Genomic DNA, 22,583 nt, shown 5'->3' on the forward strand with positions numbered 1-22,583 from the left:
GACGGACGGAGAGATGGACGGACGGACGAACGGAGAGATGGACGAACGGAGAGATGGAAGGACGGACGGACGGAGAGATGGACGGACGGACGGAGAGATGGACGGACGGACGGAGAGATGGACGGACGGACGAACGGAGAGATGGACGGACGGACGGAGAGATGGACGGACGGACGAACGGAGAGATGGACGGACGGAGAGATGGACGGACGGACGAACGGAGAGATGGACGGACGGATGAACGGAGAGATGGACGGACGGACGGAGAGATGGACGGACGGACGAACGGAGAGATGGACGGACGGAGAGATGGACGGACGAACGGAGAGATGGACGGACGAACGGACGGAGAGATGGACGGACGGAGAGATGGACGGACGGACGGACGGAGAGATGGACGGACGGAGAGATGGACGGACGGAGGGAGAGATGGACGGACGGAGAGATGGACGGACGGACGGAGAGATGGACAGACGGACGGAGAGATGGACGGACGGAGAGATGGACGGACGGACGAACGGAGAGATGGACGGACGGACGGAGAGATGGACGGACGGACGGAGAGATGGACGGACGGAGGGAGAGATGGACGGACGGACGGAGATGGACGGACGGACGGAGATGGATGGACGGACGGACGAACGGAGAGATGGACGAACGGAGAGATGGACGGACGGACGAACGGAGAGATGGACGAACGGAGAGATGGAAGGGCGGACGGACAGACGGAGAGATGGAGAGATGGACGGACGGACGGACGGAGAGATGGACGGACGGACGGAGAGATGGACGGACGGACGGAGAGATGGACGGACGGACGGAGAGATGGACGGACGGAGAGATGGACGGACGGACGGAGAGATGGACGGACGGACGAACGGAGAGATGGACGGACGGACGAACGGAGAGATGGACGAACGGAGAGATGGACGAACGGACGAACGGAGATGGACGGACGGAGAGATGGACGGACGGAGAGATGGACGGACGGAGAGATGGACGGACGGAGAGATGGACGGACGGACGGACGGAGAGATGGACGGACGAACGGAGAGATGGACGGACGGACGGACGAACGGAGAGATGGACGGACGGAGAGATGGACGGACGGACGGAGAGATGGACGGACGGACGGAGAGATGGACGGACGGAGAGATGGACGGACGAACGGAGAGATGGACGGACGGACGGAGAGATGGACGGACGGACGGACGGAGAGATGGACGGACGGACGGAGAGATGGACGGACGGACGGACGGAGAGATGGACGGATGGACGGACGGAGAGATGGACGGACGGACGGACGGAGAGATGGACGGACGAACGGAGAGATGGACGAACGGAGAGATGGACGGACGGAGAGATGGACGGACGGACGGAGAGATGGACGGACGGACGGAGAGATGGACGGACGGACGGAGAGATGGACGGACGGATGGACGAATGAAGAGACAGGAAGAGAGACTGGATCCTGTTTCCAGGCTTTATTGTTGATCATCATCAGATTCTCCGACAGCTTCATTCATCGAGTCCAGAAGCTTCCTGGAAGTGGCGCAGCTGTCTGATCTGCTCGCTCTGCATGGAATGCCGTCTCCACAGCATCTTCTTAGTGTTCAGGTCCTGGTGGAGAGCCGGTTTTGACCCGGTAGGACCAGTCAGTGTCTTTTTACTCCCAGTGGGAGGGAGGGAAGAACCGGAGCGGATGTCTGGGATGGGAGTGTGGGGGTTGAGAGGTGGGAGGTATCCGGGCCGAGTGTGGGCGATATGATCCAGAAGAAACGCTCCTGAACCTCTTCGTTCCAGTCCTGCTGGACCTCGTCGCTGGATGGACTCCTTGGATCCGGACAGGGTGGGGGGTCTGCTGTGGACCAGCTTGTGCCTCTCTTGTCCAGATCCGGTTCCGCTGCTCCGGGATGGTTTCTCTCTGCAGTCAAAGCTCTGCAGCTGAGAGTCAGAGCTGTAGTGCTCCAAGCTGATGTTCTGCTGATGTTCCTCAAGATTCAGCAGTCCGAGACGACCCTCATCCTCAGAACCGGACCCGTCCGGGACCGGGACGCCGCTGGGGTGCGAAGCGGAATGTAGAAACATGGCCGCGCTGTCGTACGACATCTTTCTACCAAACGCTGGTCTTCCTTTGTTCTGGCCTGCAGACGTGTTGTCCAGAGCTCTGTGCAGCCCCGCGGCGTCCCTTATGTCCACGCTGTGGTGGCGGGAGACGGCGGGGGGTCTTCCACGTGGAACGGGAGAAGAGCCGCTCGGACTCTTAGAGCCGAGCTCCGACAGCATCCTGTGGAGATGAAGCGTGTCCACATCGGAACCACGTGACGGACTCGGATGCGGGACGGGAGAACCGGGCTGAGATCTGACTTCAGGAACACGAAGCGGAGAGGAGGTTTCTAACGAGGTTGGGATCTGAGCCTCCACGCAGCCGGATGCTGCGGCGGGACGGAGACTTTCCTCCGGCTCTGCAGGTGGAGGAACTCCCAGGAACTGCTTCGTCTTCTGTTGTCCAGGAGTCATGGGGTTGGAGGTGATAATGATGACCTCCTTCCCTCTCCCCTTACAGGCGTCCAGAAGGACGTTAAGGACGTCCCGGTTTCCCGAACCGACTGCGTAAACCAGCGCGGACAAGCCGGCGTGGTCCTCCAGAGTGGGATCAGCGCCGCTGCTGAGCAGCAGCGACAAAACTTCAGATCCGCTTTGCTCCAGACAGGCATGGATCAGAGCCGTTTTCCCCGTCTTGTCCTGAATGTTTGGATCGGCGCCGTTTTCCAGGAGATACCTGTTGGGAACAAAGAGGTTCAGCAGTCTGAGACAAACTGGGTCTAAAAGTTCAGAAAGACGGTCCTCAGACTGAAAATCCACCCAATACAAAGTAAAATGTTGTCTACGGATGCAGAGGATACGGAGGAATCTCTGTATGCTAGGAACCACGCTGGAGATCTTCAGGTCCTCATTGCCTGCCAGCCATTGCTGTAGCGGAGAGCCTCATAGTGACAGGACCCACAGGACCGGGACTTTCAGGACCCGCAGAATACTGAGTTCTCAGAGGACAGACGCCGCTCAGCGGTTGGCAGCGAACGTCTGGATTGGTAAAGACGTCTGACTGCCAGAGAGTTCAGAGATAAAACATCTGGAGGAAGAAGTTGCAGCTGATCAGGTTTAATGACCAGACTTGTCAGTAACAGACCTGGACATTAAAGAGCACTTAAGAGAGGTAGAGTCTCTCTGAAGTAAAAGGTGGACACAAGTTCAACAGACTGCTAAAAATGGGACTAAATTTGGAGAAATTTTATGAAAATGTTCAATTTAAAATTTTGTAGACAGCGTAAAATGTCATGTAGAGATGTCATGTAGGTGCCCAAACTTTTCCCCTCCAGGGGCCAAACACTGCAGCTTTCAGGATTAAACACAAGTACAGTGTGCTTTTTTCCTATCTGGGCAAATACAGTGTTACAGGAAAAAAGTCGATGTGGCAATAGAACAATAAAGCCGTAGTTGGAGGGGCAAGAAGCAATAATTACAGCCACTAAACTGCAACGAAGTGCAACATGTCAACATTAAGAAACAGTGCATATTGAACAAGGCAAGTTACTGATACTTAGTGGGACACATGCAGCTGATCTTTGGACATTACCCATCTCTCCATGTTGGGTCGCACCCGGCTCACTGACAAGGTGTGAGTCAGTCAGGATCCCTCTGAGTCTGGTCCTATTGGAGTTCATAACACAGAGTATTGTCTTTTCATCAAGCTCTGTAGGGTATTAAACAACGACTAACGGGCCCAAAGTAAAGTGCTGCCGGACCGATTTTGGCCCGCGGGCCACACTTTGGGCACCCCTGATGTAGAGAATAAGAAGGAATCTCTGTGTAGTGGGGACAGTGCTTGATGCTGGTGATGTTCAGGGTCCTCTTAAAAAACCGCTAATCAGGCTAACTATTAGACATGTCAGTATTGTGATTGGATGCTAAAGAGCACTTCAGAGAAGTAGAGTCTCAGAAGTAAGAGGGGAGAGGGGTTGAACAATCTGCAAGGAAATAAGTGTCAAATTAGAAGAAATATGATAGAAATGTTCCTTTTGAAGAGACTTTGAAGAGCTCGCCATCTACAGCATAAAATATCACAAGATTCAGAGAATTAGAAGGAATCTCTGTATGCTGGGACAGGGTTGGATGCTGGTGATGTTCTGCATTAACAGCAGACATGATTCTCTACTGGAAACCAGCGCATGGATAATGGAAGCTTCCAGAAACCAGTGTGAACCCAGTTCAGGCTGAAATCCACACATGCAGGTTAAAGCTCCATCATATGTGAACCCACCGAACCATCTTGATCTTCGGTACACTCTGCGGGTCTGTGTGTCTGGTCTTGCAGGCGATCATCAGGGGAGTTTCTCCATGTTCATTACTCTCGTTGATGTAAGCCCCTCCCTCCAGGAGCAGCCGGGTGAGACGCAGTCGGCTCAGGTAGACGGCTCTCAGCAGGGAATTACTGTCAGTCCAAGGCTCTGGTGGTTCATCCATCTCACCAACCTTCACTGCAGGAGCCTCGCTGTAGGATGAGCAAGTTTAGTCCTGCAAACAGGAAGAGACAAACAGGATCCGCCAATCAGAAGATGGTCTGAGACTTTCTACTGGATCATCACACCACAGAAACCTGGAGGAATTGTTGATTTTAGTTAACTTAGTTAACTGGTTAACAACAAGCCACGCCTACCCCTCTGATTCATCCCTCCCTCCCTGTCCCATCCTTCATCATCCATCCTTCCATCATCTCTCATCCTTTAACTCTGTCTCCAGATCCCTGAATCGGTCTGGAACCAGAACCTGTTAGATCCGAGTCAGCAGCCTGTCTGCATGTTGGGCTGCAGCCCACTCCTCACCCTGAACAGGATGAGCGGCGCAGACTGTCTCCATGGCAACAAGGTGTGATCACCACAGCATGACTGCAGCAGCTCGGCGTCATGGAAACGTCAGATAAAGTTTAAGAAGCTGAAAAGCAGAGAAGAAGTGATTCTGACCAGCTGGACCTGAACATGGAACCAGTCCGGAACCAGAACCTGAAACAACCCAACCGCAGCAGATCTGATTGTCCACGTGTCTGGAGGAGGTTCATGGTTCTGGTTTCTGGAGACGGTTTAAGGTCCTCGTGCTTGGAGACGGCGTGTGTTCCGATGTTTCCTGCAGGATGACCTTTAACCCTGACGGTGACCTCCGGCCATGACGATATTCCACATTTTTATTTCCATCATCTTGAGACAGAAATATTTCCTAGTTACTTATAAACACAGAGAAAATAAATGTGTGAACAACCTCTCTTCTGGCTACATCAGAAACCTGAATCATATTTAATGGAAGAAAAAAAGCTGGAAAAGAAACAGACGAAGTTTTACTGCTGAACTTACCGGAGGATGTTTCATTCAGAGCAGCTGGAAACCAAAGCGAGTGGCAGCTGAGAGCAGCGAGGAAGGCTGATATACCTCCCACCGCAGGAGCATCACGGCGCCAGACTGTCAGCCAATCGCAGCGCAGCCTTTTGTGAGCAGCCTCAGTGCAGACGCTGCTGTTTACGCAGGTAAGACTGAAGTCTTTTCACCTTCAGGTATTCAGACGGCTGATGGAGGAACAATGCCGCCGGAGACGTCAGAGCAGCATTCAAGGCTGCAGGAGAGTTCATTCAAGTCTGGATTACACAACACAGACGTCTTCTTCTGTCCTCAGATTCAAGGCAGCAGGAGAGTCGCTTCATGATGCCTCCAGGGAACACGGGACTGTGACAGAACCAACAGGCTTCATGATGCCTCCAGGGAACACGGGACTGTGACAGAACCAACAGGCTTCATGATGCCTCCAGGGAACACGGGACTGTGACAGAACCAACAGGCTTCATGATGCCTCCAGGGAACACGGGACTGTGACAGAACCAACAGGCTTCATGATGCCTCCAGGGAACACGGGACTGTGACAGAACCAACAGGCTTCATGATGCCTTCAGGGAACACGGGACTGTGACAGAACCAACAGGCTTCATGATGCCTTCAGGGAACACGGGACTGTGACAGAACCAAAAGGCTTCATGATGCCTCCAGGGAACACGGGACTGTGACAGAACCAAAAGGCTTCATGATGCCTTCAGGGAACACGGGACTGTGACAGAACCAACAGGCTTCATGATGCCTTCAGGGAACACGGGACTGTGACAGAACCAACAGGCTTCATGATGCCTTCAGGGAACACGGGACTGTGACAGAACCAACAGGCTTCATGATGCCTTCAGGGAACACGGGACTGTGACAGAACCAACAGGCTTCATGATGCCTCCAGGGAACACGGGACTGTGACAGAACCAACAGGCTTCATGATGCCTTCAGGGAACACGGGACTGTGACAGAACCAACAGGCTTCATGATGCCTTCAGGGAACACGGGACTGTGACAGAACCAACAGGCTTCATGATGCCTCCAGGGAACACGGGACTGTGACAGAACCAACAGGCTTCATGATGCCTTCAGGGAACACGGGACTGTGACAGAACCAACAGGCTTCATGATGCCTCCAGGGAACACGTGATTGTGACAGAACCAACAGGCTTCATGATGCCTTCAGGGAACACGGGACTGTGACAGAACCAACAGGCTTCATGATGCCTTCAGGGAACACGGGACTGTGACAGAACCAACAGGCTTCATGATGCCTTCAGGGAACACGGGACTGTGACAGAACCAACAGGCTTCATGATGCCTCCAGGGAACACGGGACTGTGACAGAACCAACAGGCTTCATGATGCCTTCAGGGAACACGGGACTGTGACAGAACCAAAAGGCTTCATGATGCCTTCAGGGAACACGGGACTGTGACAGAACCAACAGGCTTCATGATGCCTCCAGGGAACACGGGACTGTGACAGAACCAACAGGCTTCATGATGCCTTCAGGGAACACGTGATTGTGACAGAACCAACAGGCTTCATGATGCCTTCAGGGAACACGGGACTGTGACAGAACCAACAGGCTTCATGATGCCTCCAGGGAACACGGGACTGTGACAGAACCAACAGGCTTCATGATGCCTCCAGGGAACACGGGACTGTGACAGAACCAAAAGGCTTCATGATGCCTCCAGGGAACACGGGACTGTGACAGAACCAAAAGGCTTCATGATGCCTCCAGGGAACACGGGACTGTGACAGAACCAAAAGGCTTCATGATGCCTCCAGGGAACACGGGACTGTGACAGAACCAAAAGGCTTCATGATGCCTCCAGGGAACACGGGACTGTGACAGAACCAACAGGCTTCATGATGCCTCCAGGGAACACGGGACTGTGACAGAACCAACAGGCTTCATGATGCCTTCAGGGAACACGGGACTGTGACAGAACCAACAGGCTTCATGATGCCTTCAGGGAACACGGGACTGTGACAGAACCAAAAGGCTTCATGATGCCTCCAGGGAACACGGGACTGTGACAGAACCAAAAGGCTTCATGATGCCTCCAGGGAACACGGGACTGTGACAGAACCAACAGGCTTCATGATGCCTCCAGGGAACACGGGACTGTGACAGAACCAACAGGCTTCATGATGCCTCCAGGGAACACGGGACTGTGACAGAACCAAAAGGCTTCATGATGCCTCCAGGGAACACGGGACTGTGACAGAACCAAAAGGCTTCATGATGCCTCCAGGGAAAACGGGACTGTGACAGAACCAAAAGGCTTCATGATGCCTCCAGGGAACACGGGACTGTGACAGAACCAACAGGCTTCATGATGCCTCCAGGGAACACGGGACTGTGACAGAACCAACAGGCTTCATGATGCCTCCAGGGAACACGGGACTGTGACAGAACCAAAAGGCTTCATGATGCCTCCAGGGAAAACGGGACTGTGACAGAACCAACAGGCTTCATGATGCCTCCAGGGAACACGGGACTGTGACAGAACCAACAGGCTTCATGATGCCTCCAGGGAACACGGGACTGTGACAGAACCAACAGGCTTCATGATGCCTCCAGGGAACACGGGACTGTGACAGAACCAAAAGGCTTCATGATGCCTTCAGGGAACACGGGACTGTGACAGAACCAACAGGCTTCATGATGCCTTCAGGGAACACGGGACTGTGACAGAACCAACAGGCTTCATGATGCCTTCAGGGAACACGGGACTGTGACAGAACCAAAAGGCTTCATGATGCCTCCAGGGAACACGGGACTGTGACAGAACCAAAAGGCTTCATGATGCCTTCAGGGAACACGGGACTGTGACAGAACCAACAGGCTTCATGATGCCTTCAGGGAACACGGGACTGTGACAGAACCAACAGGCTTCATGATGCCTCCAGGGAACACGGGACTGTGACAGAACCAAAAGGCTTCATGATGCCTCCAGGGAACACGGGACTGTGACCGAACCAACAGGCTTCATGATGCCTTCAGGGAACACGGGACTGTGACAGAACCAACAGGCTTCATGATGCCTCCAGGGAACACGGGACTGTGACAGAACCAAAAGGCTTCATGATGCCTTCAGGGAACACGGGACTGTGACAGAACCAACAGGCTTCATGATGCCTTCAGGGAACACGGGACTGTGACAAAACCAAAAGGCTTCATGATGCCTTCAGGGAACACGGGACTGTGACAGAACCAAAAGGCTTCATGATGCCTTCAGGGAACACGGGACTGTGACAGAACCAACAGGCTTCATGATGCCTCCAGGGAACACGGGACTGTGACAGAACCAACAGGCTTCATGATGCCTTCAGGGAACACGGGACTGTGACAGAACCAACAGGCTTCATGATGCCTTCAGGGAACACGGGACTGTGACAGAACCAACAGGCTTCATGATGCCTCCAGGGAACACGGGACTGTGACAGAACCAACAGGCTTCATGATGCCTTCAGGGAACACGGGACTGTGACAGAACCAAAAGGCTTCATGATGCCTCCAGGGAACACGGGACTGTGACAGAACCAACAGGCTTCATGATGCCTCCAGGGAACACGGGACTGTGACAGAACCAAAAGGCTTCATGATGCCTCCAGGGAACACGGGACTGTGACAGAACCAAAAGGCTTCATGATGCCTCCAGGGAACACGGGACTGTGACAGAACCAAAAGGCTTCATGATGCCTCCAGGGAAAACGGGACTGTGACAGAACCAAAAGGCTTCATGATGCCTCCAGGGAACACGGGACTGTGACAGAACCAACAGGCTTCATGATGCCTCCAGGGAACACGGGACTGTGACAGAACCAACAGGCTTCATGATGCCTTCAGGGAACACGGGACTGTGACAGAACCAAAAGGCTTCATGATGCCTCCAGGGAACACGGGACTGTGACAGAACCAAAAGGCTTCATGATGCCTTCAGGGAACACGGGACTGTGACAGAACCAACAGGCTTCATGATGCCTTCAGGGAACACGGGACTGTGACAGAACCAACAGGCTTCATGATGCCTCCAGGGAACACGGGACTGTGACAGAACCAACAGGCTTCATGATGCCTCCAGGGAACACGGGACTGTGACAGAACCAACAGGCTTCATGATGCCTCCAGGGAACACGGGACTGTGACAGAACCAACAGGCTTCATGATGCCTTCAGGGAACACGGGACTGTGACAGAACCAACAGGCTTCATGATGCCTCCAGGGAACACGGGACTGTGACAGAACCAAAAGGCTTCATGATGCCTCCAGGGAACACGGGACTGTGACAGAACCAACAGGCTTCATGATGCCTCCAGGGAACACGGGACTGTGACCGAACCAACAGGCTTCATGATGCCTTCAGGGAACACGGGACTGTGACAGAACCAACAGGCTTCATGATACCTCCAGGGAACACGGGACTGTGACAGAACCAAAAGGCTTCATGATGCCTTCAGGGAACACGGGACTGTGACAGAACCAACAGGCTTCATGATGCCTTCAGGGAACACGGGACTGTGACAGAACCAACAGGCTTCATGATGCCTCCAGGGAACACGGGACTGTGACAGAACCAAAAGGCTTCATGATGCCTTCAGGGAACACGGGACTGTGACAGAACCAACAGGCTTCATGATGCCTCCAGGGAACACGGGACTGTGACAGAACCAACAGGCTTCATGATGCCTCCAGGGAACACGGGACTGTGACAGAACCAACAGGCTTCATGATGCCTTCAGGGAACACGGGACTGTGACAGAACCAACAGGCTTCATGATGCCTCCAGGGAACACGTGATTGTGACAGAACCAAAAGGCTTCATGATGCCTTCAGGGAACACGGGACTGTGACAGAACCAACAGGCTTCATGATGCCTTCAGGGAACACGGGACTGTGACAGAACCAACAGGCTTCATGATGCCTCCAGGGAACACGGGACTGTGACAGAACCAACAGGCTTCATGATGCCTTCAGGGAACACGGGACTGTGACAGAACCAAAAGGCTTCATGATGCCTCCAGGGAACACGGGACTGTGACAGAACCAAAAGGCTTCATGATGCCTCCAGGGAACACGGGACTGTGACAGAACCAACAGGCTTCATGATGCCTTCAGGGAACACGGGACTGTGACAGAACCAACAGGCTTCATGATGCCTCCAGGGAACACGGGACTGTGACAGAACCAAAAGGCTTCATGATGCCTCCAGGGAACACGGGACTGTGACAGAACCAAAAGGCTTCATGATGCCTTCAGGGAACACGGGACTGTGACAGAACCAACAGGCTTCATGATGCCTCCAGGGAACACGGGACTGTGACAGAACCAAAAGGCTTCATGATGCCTTCAGGGAACACGGGACTGTGACAGAACCAAAAGGCTTCATGATGCCTCCAGGGAACACGGGACTGTGACAGAACCAACAGGCTTCATGATGCCTCCAGGGAACACGGGACTGTGACAGAACCAAAAGGCTTCATGATGCCTCCAGGGAACACGGGACTGTGACAGAACCAAAAGGCTTCATGATGCCTTCAGGGAACACGGGACTGTGACAGAACCAACAGGCTTCATGATGCCTCCAGGGAACACGGGACTGTGACGGAACCAAAAGGCTTCATGATGCCTCCAGGGAACACGGGACTGTGACAGAACCAACAGGCTTCATGATGCCTCCAGGGAACACGGGACTGTGACAGAACCAAAAGGCTTCATGATGCCTCCAGGGAACACGGGACTGTGACAGAACCAACAGGCTTCATGATGCCTCCAGGGAACACGGGACTGTGACAGAACCAACAGGCTTCATGATGCCTCCAGGGAACACGGGACTGTGACAGAACCAACAGGCTTCATGATGCCTCCAGGGAACACGGGACTGTGACAGAACCAACAGGCTTCATGATGCCTTCAGGGAACACGGGACTGTGACAGAACCAACAGGCTTCATGATGCCTTCAGGGAACACGGGACTGTGACAGAACCAACAGGCTTCATGATGCCTCCAGGGAACACGTGACTGTGACAGAACCAACAGGCTTCATGATGCCTTCAGGGAACACGGGACTGTGACAGAACCAACAGGCTTCATGATGCCTTCAGGGAACACGGGACTGTGACAGAACCAACAGGCTTCATGATGCCTTCAGGGAACACGGGACTGTGACAGAACCAAAAGGCTTCATGATGCCTCCAGGGAACACGGGACTGTGACAGAACCAACAGGCTTCATGATGCCTCCAGGGAACACGGGACTGTGACAGAACCAAAAGGCTTCATGATGCCTCCAGGGAACACGGGACTGTGACAGAACCAACAGGCTTCATGATGCCTCCAGGGAACACGGGACTGTGACAGAACCAACAGGCTTCATGATGCCTCCAGGGAACACGGGACTGTGACAGAACCAAAAGGCTTCATGATGCCTTCAGGGAACACGGGACTGTGACAGAACCAAAAGGCTTCATGATGCCTTCAGGGAACACGGGACTGTGACAGAACCAAAAGGCTTCATGATGCCTTCAGGGAACACGGGACTGTGACAGAACCAAAAGGCTTCATGATGCCTCCAGGGAACACGGGACTGTGACAGAACCAACAGGCTTCATGATGCCTTCAGGGAACACGGGACTGTGACAGAACCAACAGGCTTCATGATGCCTTCAGGGAACACGGGACTGTGACAGAACCAACAGGCTTCATGATGCCTTCAGGGAACACGGGACTGTGACAGAACCAAAAGGCTTCATGATGCCTCCAGGGAACACGGGACTGTGACAGAACCAACAGGCTTCATGATGCCTCCAGGGAACACGGGACTGTGACAGAACCAACAGGCTTCATGATGCCTCCAGGGAACACGGGACTGTGACAGAACCAACAGGCTTCATGATGCCTCCAGGGAACACGGGACTGTGACAGAACCAACAGGCTTCATGATGCCTCCAGGGAACACGGGACTGTGACAGAACCAACAGGCTTCATGATGCCTTCAGGGAACACGGGACTGTGACAGAACCAACAGGCTTCATGATGCCTCCAGGGAACACGGGACTGTGACAGAACCAACAGGCTTCATGATGCCTCCAGGGAACACGGGACTGTGACAGAACCAACAGGCTTCATGATGCCTCCAGGGAACACGGGACTGTGACAGAACCAAAAGGCTTCATGATGCCTTCAGGGAACACGGGACTGTGACAGAACCAAAAGGCTTCATGATGCCTTCAGGGAACACGGGACTGTGACAGAACCAAAAGGCTTCATGATGCCTTCAGGGAACACGGGACTGTGACAGAACCAAAAGGCTTCATGATGCCTTCAGGGAACACGGGACTGTGACAGAACCAAAAGGCTTCATGATGCCTTCAGGGAACACGGGACTGTGACAGAACCAACAGGCTTCATGATGCCTTCAGGGAACATTGAAACATGTTGGAACCAACAGGAGGTCAGAAACCTCTGGAACAGGATCCGGTTCTGAAGGAGAACCGAACTGAAGGAGAACCGGGACATGACATGTTTTAAACAAAGTCTTTATTTCAACGTGAAACGTCGTCACTGCTGGATGCTCTCGTAGACCTCGAATCTGTACTGGATGCCGTTCTCCTCCTGCAGGTCTCGCGGGACGTCTGGAAACCTGGAGAGGAAACCAGACCGGTGTTTTATCCAGACCAGGTCTACCTGGGGACTTTAGACCACTTCCTCGTTTGTTTAGCTGCTAATTATAAAAGCAGAAATACTGATCAGCTGTGTTTGATGCAAACTCACTCTGGCAGGAGACGATATTTATCTGGACTGATTTCAGGGAGAAATGTATCGCAGTCAAACTGCTTCAGGATCCTCGTGACAAACAGCCTCTTAGTTCCCGGGCTCTCCATCATCTCCTGGGTCCCCGAAGGAAACAGAACAACAGTCACCTGAAACAGTCACTCATCAGATTCTCACCTCTTCTTTAACACCAGGAGTTACCTTGTAAAGAGAGCTGCCTCCGATGACCCACACCTGATCAGCCGTCTCCGCCAGCTCCGTCTCAACCAGCCGGAGGGCCGAGCTGAAGTCTGCCGCCAGATAGTGGGCTCCAGCAGGGGGCGCTCTGCAACACAGAGACACGCCAAGAGACACGCTGTGAAACACAGAGACACGCCAAGAGACACGCTGTGAAACACAGAGACACGCCAAGAGACACGCTGTGAAACACAGAGACACGCCAAGAGACACGCTGTGAAACACAGAGACACGCCAAGAGACACGCTGTGAAACACAGAGACACGCTGTGAAACACAGAGACACGCTGTGAAACACAGAGACACGCTGTGAAACACAGAGACACGCCAAGAGACACGCTGTGAAACACAGAGACACGCCAAGAGACACGCTGTGAAACACAGAGACACGCCAAGAGACACCCTGTGAAACACAGAGACACGCCAAGAGACACGCTGTGAAACACAGAGACACCCTGTGAAACACAGAGACACGCCAAGAGACACGCTGTGAAACACAGAGACACGCCAAGAGACACGCTGTGAAACACAGAGACACGCCAAGAGACACGCTGTGAAACACAGAGACACGCCAAGAGACACGCTGTGAAACACAGAGACACGCCGTGAAACACAGAGACACGCCAAGAGACACACTGTGAAACACAGAGACACACCAAGAGACACGCCAAGAAACACAGAGACACGCCAAGAGACACGCTGTGAAACACAGAGACACGCCAAAAGACACGCTGTGAAACACAGAGACACGCCAAGAGACACGCTGTGAAACACAGAGACACGCTGTGAAACACAGAGACACGCCAAGAGACACGCTGTGAAACACAGAGACACACCAAGAGACACGCCAAGAAACACAGAGACACGCCAAGAAACAGAGACACGCCAAGAGACACGCTGTGAAACACAGAGACACGCCAAGAGACACGCCAAGAGACACGCTGTGAAACACAGAGACACGCCAAGAGACACGCTGTGAAACACAGAGACACGCCAAGAGACACGCTGTGAAACATAGAGACACGCTGTGAAACACAGAGATACGCCAAGAGACACGCTGTGAAACACAGAGACACGCCAAGAGACACGCTGTGAAACACAGAGACACGCCAAGAGACACGCCAAGAAACACAGAGACACGCCAAGAGACACGCTGTGAAACACAGAGACACGCCAAGAGACACGCTGTGAAACACAGAGACACGCCAAGAGACACCCTGTGAAACACAGAGACACGCCAAGAGACACGCTGTGAAACACAGAGACACACCAAGAGACACGCCAAGAAACACAGAGACACGCCAAGAGACACGCTGTGAAACACAGAGACACGCCAAGAGACACGCTGTGAAACACAGAGACACGCCAAGAGACACGCTGTGAAACACAGAGACACGCCAAGAGACACGCTGTGAAACACAGAGACACGCCAAGAGACACGCTGTGAAACACAGAGACACGCCAAGAGACACGCTGTGAAACACAGAGACACGCCAAGAGACACGCCAAGAGACACGCTGTGAAACACAGAGACACGCCAAGAGACACGCTGTGAAACACAGAGACACGCCAAGAGACACGCTGTGAAACACAGAGACACGCCAAGAGACACGCTGTGAAACACAGAGACACGCCAAGAGACACGCCAAGAGACACGCCGTGAAACACAGAGACACGCCGTGAAACACAGAGACACGCCAAGAGACACGCTGTGAAACACAGAGACACGCCAAGAGACACGCTGTGAAACACAGAGACACGCCAAGAGACACGCTGTGAAACACAGAGACACGCCAAGAGACACGCTGTGAAACACAGGGACACGCCAAGAGACACGCTGTGAAACACAGAGACACGCCAAGAGACACGCCAAGAGACACGCCGTGAAACACAGAGACACGCCAAGAGACACGCCGTGAAACACAGAGACACGCCAAGAGACACGCTGTGAAACACAGAGACACGCCAAGAGACACGCTGTGAAACACAGAGACACGCTGTGAAACACAGAGACACGCCAAGAGACACGCCGTGAAACACAGAGACACGCCAAGAGACACGCCGTGAAACACAGAGACACGCCAAGAGACACGCCGTGAAACACAGAGACACGCCAAGAGACACGCCGTGAAACACAGAGACACGCCAAGAGACACGCCGTGAAACACAGAGACACGCCAAGAGACACGCCGTGAAACACAGAGACACACTGTGAAACACAGAGACACACTGTGAAACACAGAGACACGCCAAGAGACACGCTGTGAAACACAGAGACACGCCAAGAGACACGCTGTGAAACACAGAGACACGCCAAGAGACACGCCAAGAGACACGCTGTGAAACACAGAGACACGCCAAGAGACACTTCAACCATGCCTGCGAGAACAAAAAGACGTCTGGTGGCGAATGTAGCAGGCTTAAGTCCGAACCAACGAGCTGACCTGTCAGTCAACCGCCATCAGTCATCACACCGCGATTCCCAGCACGGGGGGGGGAGGGAGTGAATTTTTGTCTAACTCATCCGTTTAAAAGTAACTTAATCTTGAAGTTCGGCATATTTAGGGCCATGCAGGGGCGGATCTAGAAAAATATTTCAGTGGTGGCAATATTAGCAAGTGTCTGTTCATACAAACACACACATGCATACATACACATATATACACACACTATAATATATATATATATATATATATATATATATATATACACATACATGCATACATATAATGTATATATGTGTGTGTATATAATTAATGAAATAAAGAATAAATTGATTAATATATTTATTTTTGTCTGGGTGTCTTAACATATCCCTAAATAAATAATATATATACACACACAACCTCAAAATAAAAATAAATAGATATATATAAAATACAATTTATGTAATATAATGTACATAAATGCATTTTATGTAAAGTTTAACTGCAACAAGGTTTGGAATATTACTTAAAGAAGTAAAGTAGCTGAAATAATTGTTAGAATTATAAGAAAAAGCAGAACTGTACACAAACATTTTCACACATGGACATCATTGTAACCGTTTAAAAGGCTTATCAATAAGAAGTTGTCCCTCCTATAAACAGCTGAATGCAGCGATCTCCATGTTGCTCTGCAGAACGCTTCACAAATGTGTCTAGAACCAGAGCTTTAGTGTGTTTTGATTCAATGCTGAGCACAGCCAAACTTTGACAGTCTCTTTTCAGTCACCGCAACTAGTTCTTTATGAGCCTCAGAGCTGAAAAACTTTGTTCACAGGACGAACTGCTCACTGGTAAAACACCTGCTAGTTTACACAACCTGGACAACTCATAAAAAACATCCTGGTATGGGTCCAAAAACTGAGTGAACTGCATCAGAGTGATGGGACTCTCATTTCCCTTTTTTTCTAACAGTGTCTTTGTCAGATGTAACTCGTGCTTTAGATCCCCAATATTTAACCCATAAGCTTCCACCAACAGAAGAACGGCCTCTTCTTTCAAAAACATTGGACTTGATGGATTTAGTGCCTGTAGACCTTTCATCATGTTACAGTTTGTGTTTGAAAATCTTTTTCCTGTTTCTCCAATCATGTTATCCAGAACTGGAAAGTACACAGATGTACAGAAAGTGAGCTTACTGTCTGGAGCTACATGCTGTCCCAAAGTGGAGGGGATGACGCCATCCTGAAGCACCTCTTGATCTTTTTGGTTTTCTCTGAGTTGTGACTTCATTTATATAAATCCAGTGTTTCACTCCACATTTCATCAGAAGAGTTTTGACCACGAAACTGGACCAGTGTCTCTTTAAGAGAGTCAATAAGCTCAACAACTTTAGAATAGTCCACTGTTTTAGACTGGAGCATGTCTGATAAACATTTGGAGTCATTTAAGACCTTTCGGAAGCAATTTCTTCAAGCACCTGCACAATTGCAGGCAATCTGTCCATAAAAAGCAGCTAAGCGACGTGTCTACAGGCCCAGCGTGTGTCCCTTAGCTGCTGGAGCTCCCTTGGTGCATCATTAAACATGTCTCGCTGCACCTCCAGCCATCGGCTGTGGACATATCAACCAGATATGAATACATACATTCTTTCTAACAATGAGAAGAAGTTTCCTGCATCCGGCACACTTTTTACAGAGTCTACTATGACCAAGTTTAAGCAGTGTGCACTGCAGTGTACATAGAAGGCTTAGCTACATCTTTTATTTTAGCTTGGACACCCGCCTGTGCCCCGCGCATCACTGCAGCCCCATCATATCCCTGGCCTACAACGTTTTCCTTCTACTCAAGCCCATGTTTCTCAAGAAAACTTGTAATCTTGTCACTTAGAGCTCTAGCATCCATGTGTTCTGCCACTTCAAACTCAAGAAAGCTTTCATGAACCACACCATCATAGTAATATCTGAGAATAAAGGACATTTGCTCTTTTTTCTGAACATCTTTAGTTTCATCCACAATAACTGAGAACCGCTTGCTCTTTTTAACCTCCTGAATGATTTCCTCTTTAACCATTGCAGCCAAGCATTCAAGTATTTCATTTTGGATAGTTTTACTGGTGTATTTTGCATTTTTAGCTTGTTGTTCAAGTCTTTTTTTAACCATAGGGTTATGGTTACCCAGCAAATTTAGCACAGATAGAAAAACACCTTTTTTTCCAGAGTCAGGAGATTCTCTGTGACCTGGCTGATGTTTTCTGTGGCAGTTAGAGAACCAGGATCTCAGCCAGTGTTTTAATGCAGAACTGATTTTCAGCCACTTGTTTCTTATTTTGCTCATCCATTCGTCCCAACATTGAAGTATTTTTGTCTGCACTTTTTTTGTTTTCTGTCCATGCAAACATTGCCTTTATGTGGCTTTCAGATCTGGACCGAGAACAGAAACCGCCGTCTTTCATTGTTGCTTTTCTCCAATTACGATTCCCCTCAAGTGAGGTGAGAACAGTCCTGGAGCATCAGGAAGTGAAAAATGGCTCCAGGCAAAACAGTAAGCTTCTCCTGGCCCCTCCCTGTTAAATCTTTGGGAAACGTTCAGGTTTAGGTTGCGCAAGACCCTCACACCAGGACTTGGATATGTCTATAAGATGGACAATATAACAATGAATGAAAACAATGTCTGAAACTGTCATTAATTAACAATCAGGACAGATTCATGTGCACTCTATGTTTTGTCTCATGAGGACATTTTTAGGTGAATTTGTTTGATTATATAGCTTAACCTAAGCTTAGTCTCCAAACCATGTGGTCCAGCTCGACTAGATGTTAGATGAAGGCTCAGAGCCCCTCTTTTCACTGTCTGAGTCCTGCATGCTGTCTTCTCTCTCATCATGTTGCAACTCTCCCTCCTCCATATCTTCAGAGCAATGTTCTGCTACCTCCGCCTCCTCCTGCATGATGTCGCTGTTACATACGAGTTGTTCTTCCCCTCCTTCATCTCCTCTGTCAACCTTGCTCAGTTCTTTAGTTTCTGGCTTTTCTCCAGCCTCTCTCTTTGGTAGGAAAAAAACTTGAAATGCTCTCCTTTCTCTTCATTTCTGTAAGATCAGAAGTAAACAAACAGTTGCTTCCATGACGAACGTTTAATCGTATAGCTTTGTATCCCACACAGACCTACTTCAGACCTACGTTAAAACTACAAGTAGCGAAACAGCGATCACTTTTCGCTCACTTCTCAAAGTCAACATCACAACTGTTTGAAAGAATTACCACCTAGTTTTCGTTCGGGGTCAGTTTTAATGTGATGTAAAAAAAATTATTTTACCTCTCTCCTTCGGTGCAGCGACTTCTGTCCAAGTAGCCTCTGCTTTGCTTCGCGCCACTCACAACAAAACGTTGTGTTAGGGTGGCAATTGCCACCCCATGCCACCCCGGTAGATCCGCCCCTGGGGCCGTGTCCTTTTGATTGACAGGTACCCGATCTCCCGCTTCAAGTCAGAAGAACGTAGAACAACCGCGGTTTTTAGCCGGTTAGCAACGTGACTCAGCTTTAGCCCGCTTACCTCCGTTAGCTGGTTAGCTCCTGTTATCTCCAGGTTAGCTCGGTTAGCTCTTAGCTACAGAAAGCTCAGAGTTCGCTCGATGTCAATCATCCACCATGACGCTCACAGCCCCCCTCTCAGCTCCGCCTATTTGCCCATATTTGTATTTTCCAGGCGAGACGACGCACATGCCCCTGCCAAGATGGTGATGGTAGGAACCGCCCACCGAGCTTCAATTCAGCTCTTCAGAAACCTACGGGTGACGTCAGAGGCTCCGCCCATCTTTTTATATACAGTGTCTGAGCGTGAAGCGAGCGCCTGCGTGATGGAGGGCGGGATGAACGCATGTTTGTGTTCATCCCTCCTGCAGAAAGACGAAGTGATGAGTATGTTCTCGCTTTGTGCTGCAGATTTTGACGAAGGTCTTGCTGTTATTTTATTGGATATTTATCGTCTCTTTGTTTCCGTTTGGTGTGACTGCAGTCTCGTCTGTCACGATTTCTGTTTCGGACTATGAACCTCATCTGGTCTTTTTCAGACAAACTGACATCATGTGACAGCATGTCGCTGCGTTTCATTGGTCCAGACATGTCAGGTGACTTTGGGACTCACTTGTACTCCCTGCTGAGAACGATGTTGATCCGGTTGCTCAGAGGTCTGTTCCTCTCTGGGATTGAAAACCAGGTCTTTCTGCCCATGATCACCACGTTCCGTTTACCTGCGGGGGGGTCGCGGCATCACCGTTACTTCCTCAGCATGACACAAAACCGCGTGAGGTCACCTGATTTGCCTCCGCTCTGCACGTTGGACATGTTTTACGAGGTCAGTGATTAACTCAAACTTTGACCTCTGACCTTTAATAAAACCTGAAAGCAGGAGGAAGAGCTCACCTTTCTCTGAAGCCGTCGCTGTCATCCTTCGGAAATGTGCAAATTCTTTACTGTAGGCAAGAAAAGGAGACGTTCAGTCATGAGGGGCTCTTAGAAATCCCCTTTAGCTGCTTTATTATAACTTCTACAGTTTTATATGAAAATCCTGAACAGCTGAAAAAAATCTGCATTTTATCTGGAAACTGCAGAAAAATGACTAAAACACTGGAAAGATCTTTTTTTTCAGCTGGAAACAGAAAATCTCTCTGAGCTTCAGATGGATCTAACCTCCATGTTTACTCCCAGCAAACCGAACCGGACCGGACCGAACCGGACTCACCTGAGCCGGACCGGAGACCAGGGCAGGTCTCCGTTCTTCCCGATCCCCAGATCGGGACACATCGCCACGATCCCGTTCAGAACCCGCGACATGTCTCGCGCTGGAAATGAAGTTCACGCGCCTAAACTATTTACGCCTTCACGGAACTGACGTCATTTCCGCCTGTTCGACGTATGTGTACACGTCACGTGCAAGTTTTTTAGTTTACTTATTTTAATTCCACAATAGAACAATAAAAACAGAACATAAACTGATAGGTCAGGTGGTGAAGAATGAAATGAAAAGATTTACAAAGAGAAAATGAAGACATGGAAATTACAGGATCTATCTACACCATAGATCTACGCCTGTGCATGCGCCCATAGACATACATCAGACAGATCAGTGAGACTATATCAGTGAAATAAGAATTTATCCAAAATGCACGTAGTTTTAAAGGCCTTTGGATTTTGGTGCTGAAGAGAAAAAGTTCCTGTAAAAAGATCCCGAAGCTTGTCTTGCCATCAGTCCATCTCCTTTTATTAATGTCAAACTTTCCCAGGAGTATAACAACAAATGTCAAGTCCTTTTCCATTTATTTGAAGATGTATGGAATGTTCTGTTTTCCTCTGAATAAATTAATCCAGAACAATTTAGTGAACAAACAGTGATAAAATAGACGATCAATAGTTTCTACATCCAGGCTGCAAAGGAATAATCCATCCCAATATGAAATCTTCTGAAAGCGTTTTTGCTGATAAACTTTGTGTATGATTTTCTAAGAAACCTCTTTAATTTTAAAGTGTATCATTCATCCAGTCAGTATCATTAAAGAGAGATGTCCAAACAGCAGGAACCGTTACATTTGCCATAAGATTTCTTATTTATTACAACATTTGTCCTTGGTAATATCTACATTCCTAATAAAAACATTAGTTACAGGAGCCGTCATCTAACGCTCAGATCTAGATCCTACAGTAGCTGTAAAATGTTCCTCTGGTAAAGCAGTAAATCATCATATTCCTTTGGTGGAACTATTACATTAGATTTAGATGTAAATTCTTCATAAAGTAACAGTTTACCATCAGCTTTCATAAGTTGTAAGACCAAGAATTATTCATCCAGTTTTTGTTATATACAGATATATTTTATTCAGATGCACCTGTTGTTCCAAATGTAATAGTTTGTAGGTGAGAAATGATGTTTGTACGGTAACTTCCATGCTAGCAGAGCTGGCTTGTGAAAACTGGCAGATTTTACAGGTAATTTATCAGGATTATAGTCACACTTTAACACACTTTAACAAAAAATTCAGTCTTCCAACTAAATAAAAAAAAAAAAAGAATTTAGGGAAAGCATTCCACATATTATCTTCCTTTTGAATAATTTAGTCAGACATTTAACTAAAGGTTTTGAAACTTGAGGTCTTCTTTTTAGATGATAATGAATGCGTCGCGTGTACAGTTGTCCTCATGTCCTTCCAAAAAGATACTAAACTGACATCAGAGAACTGGAGACTGAAAAAAAGCAACAAATTAAAAATGTGCTAAATGGTTAATTCACTAAAAATAAACTTTATTTTGTTAAAAAGGAATAAAAACAACCAAACTGATGAGCTGTGCAGCAACACACCTGCCAACAGGCGCAGAAAACAGCAAATATTCCTTCACATACAAACTATATTAGTTTATTATTTTTGTTTTTAACGTTTCTACTGAAACACCCTTCAAAATAAAAGTCACGCTTTTCGTTACATTTTTATTCATTATTACTTTGGTCCGTTTCCACTTGTTGTGTTTTTCCTGCTTTAACGGGACGATGAGTGTAAACACACACACCTGCAGATTTAATCACCTAAAACCACGACAGTGTCCAGGACAAGACGTAAAACTGTTCCGTCGCAGGTTTAAGACCTGAACCGGACCTGAAAAAACCAGTTTGCTGTGAATTAAGTTTGTCCATCTGCAGTGAGATGATGGACGGAATTAAATA

General features: G+C 49.6%; 2 protein-coding genes across 2 annotated transcripts; both read right to left on the reverse strand.

Moving 5' to 3' along the window:
* Positions 1 to 1,518: 1,518 nt before the first annotated feature.
* ankrd34bb (ankyrin repeat domain 34Bb) lies at positions 1,519 to 4,524 on the reverse strand (the record flags this gene model as incomplete). Its single annotated transcript, XM_079251180.1, has 2 exons — positions 1,519 to 2,782; positions 4,322 to 4,524. 2 exons carry the CDS (start codon positions 4,522 to 4,524, stop codon positions 1,519 to 1,521), a joined length of 1,467 nt encoding a protein of 488 aa, XP_079107306.1.
* Positions 4,525 to 12,973: 8,449 nt separating this feature from the next.
* Positions 12,974 to 20,750, reverse strand: dhfr (dihydrofolate reductase). The gene is made up of 6 exons (XM_079252027.1): positions 20,613 to 20,750; positions 20,294 to 20,343; positions 20,016 to 20,121; positions 13,411 to 13,534; positions 13,210 to 13,325; positions 12,974 to 13,078 (listed from the first exon to the last, which is right to left on the reverse strand). The coding sequence occupies exons 1-6, from the start codon at positions 20,702 to 20,704 to the stop codon at positions 12,997 to 12,999; spliced, it is 570 nt and encodes a 189-aa protein (XP_079108153.1). The 5' UTR covers positions 20,705 to 20,750; the 3' UTR covers positions 12,974 to 12,996.
* Between the last annotated feature and the right edge of the window lie 1,833 nt (positions 20,751 to 22,583).

The sequence above is a fragment of the Telmatherina bonti genome (genome assembly GCF_933228915.1).
Source record: "Telmatherina bonti genome assembly, chromosome: 13".
NCBI classification, from domain to species: Eukaryota; Metazoa; Chordata; class Actinopteri; order Atheriniformes; family Telmatherinidae; genus Telmatherina; species Telmatherina bonti.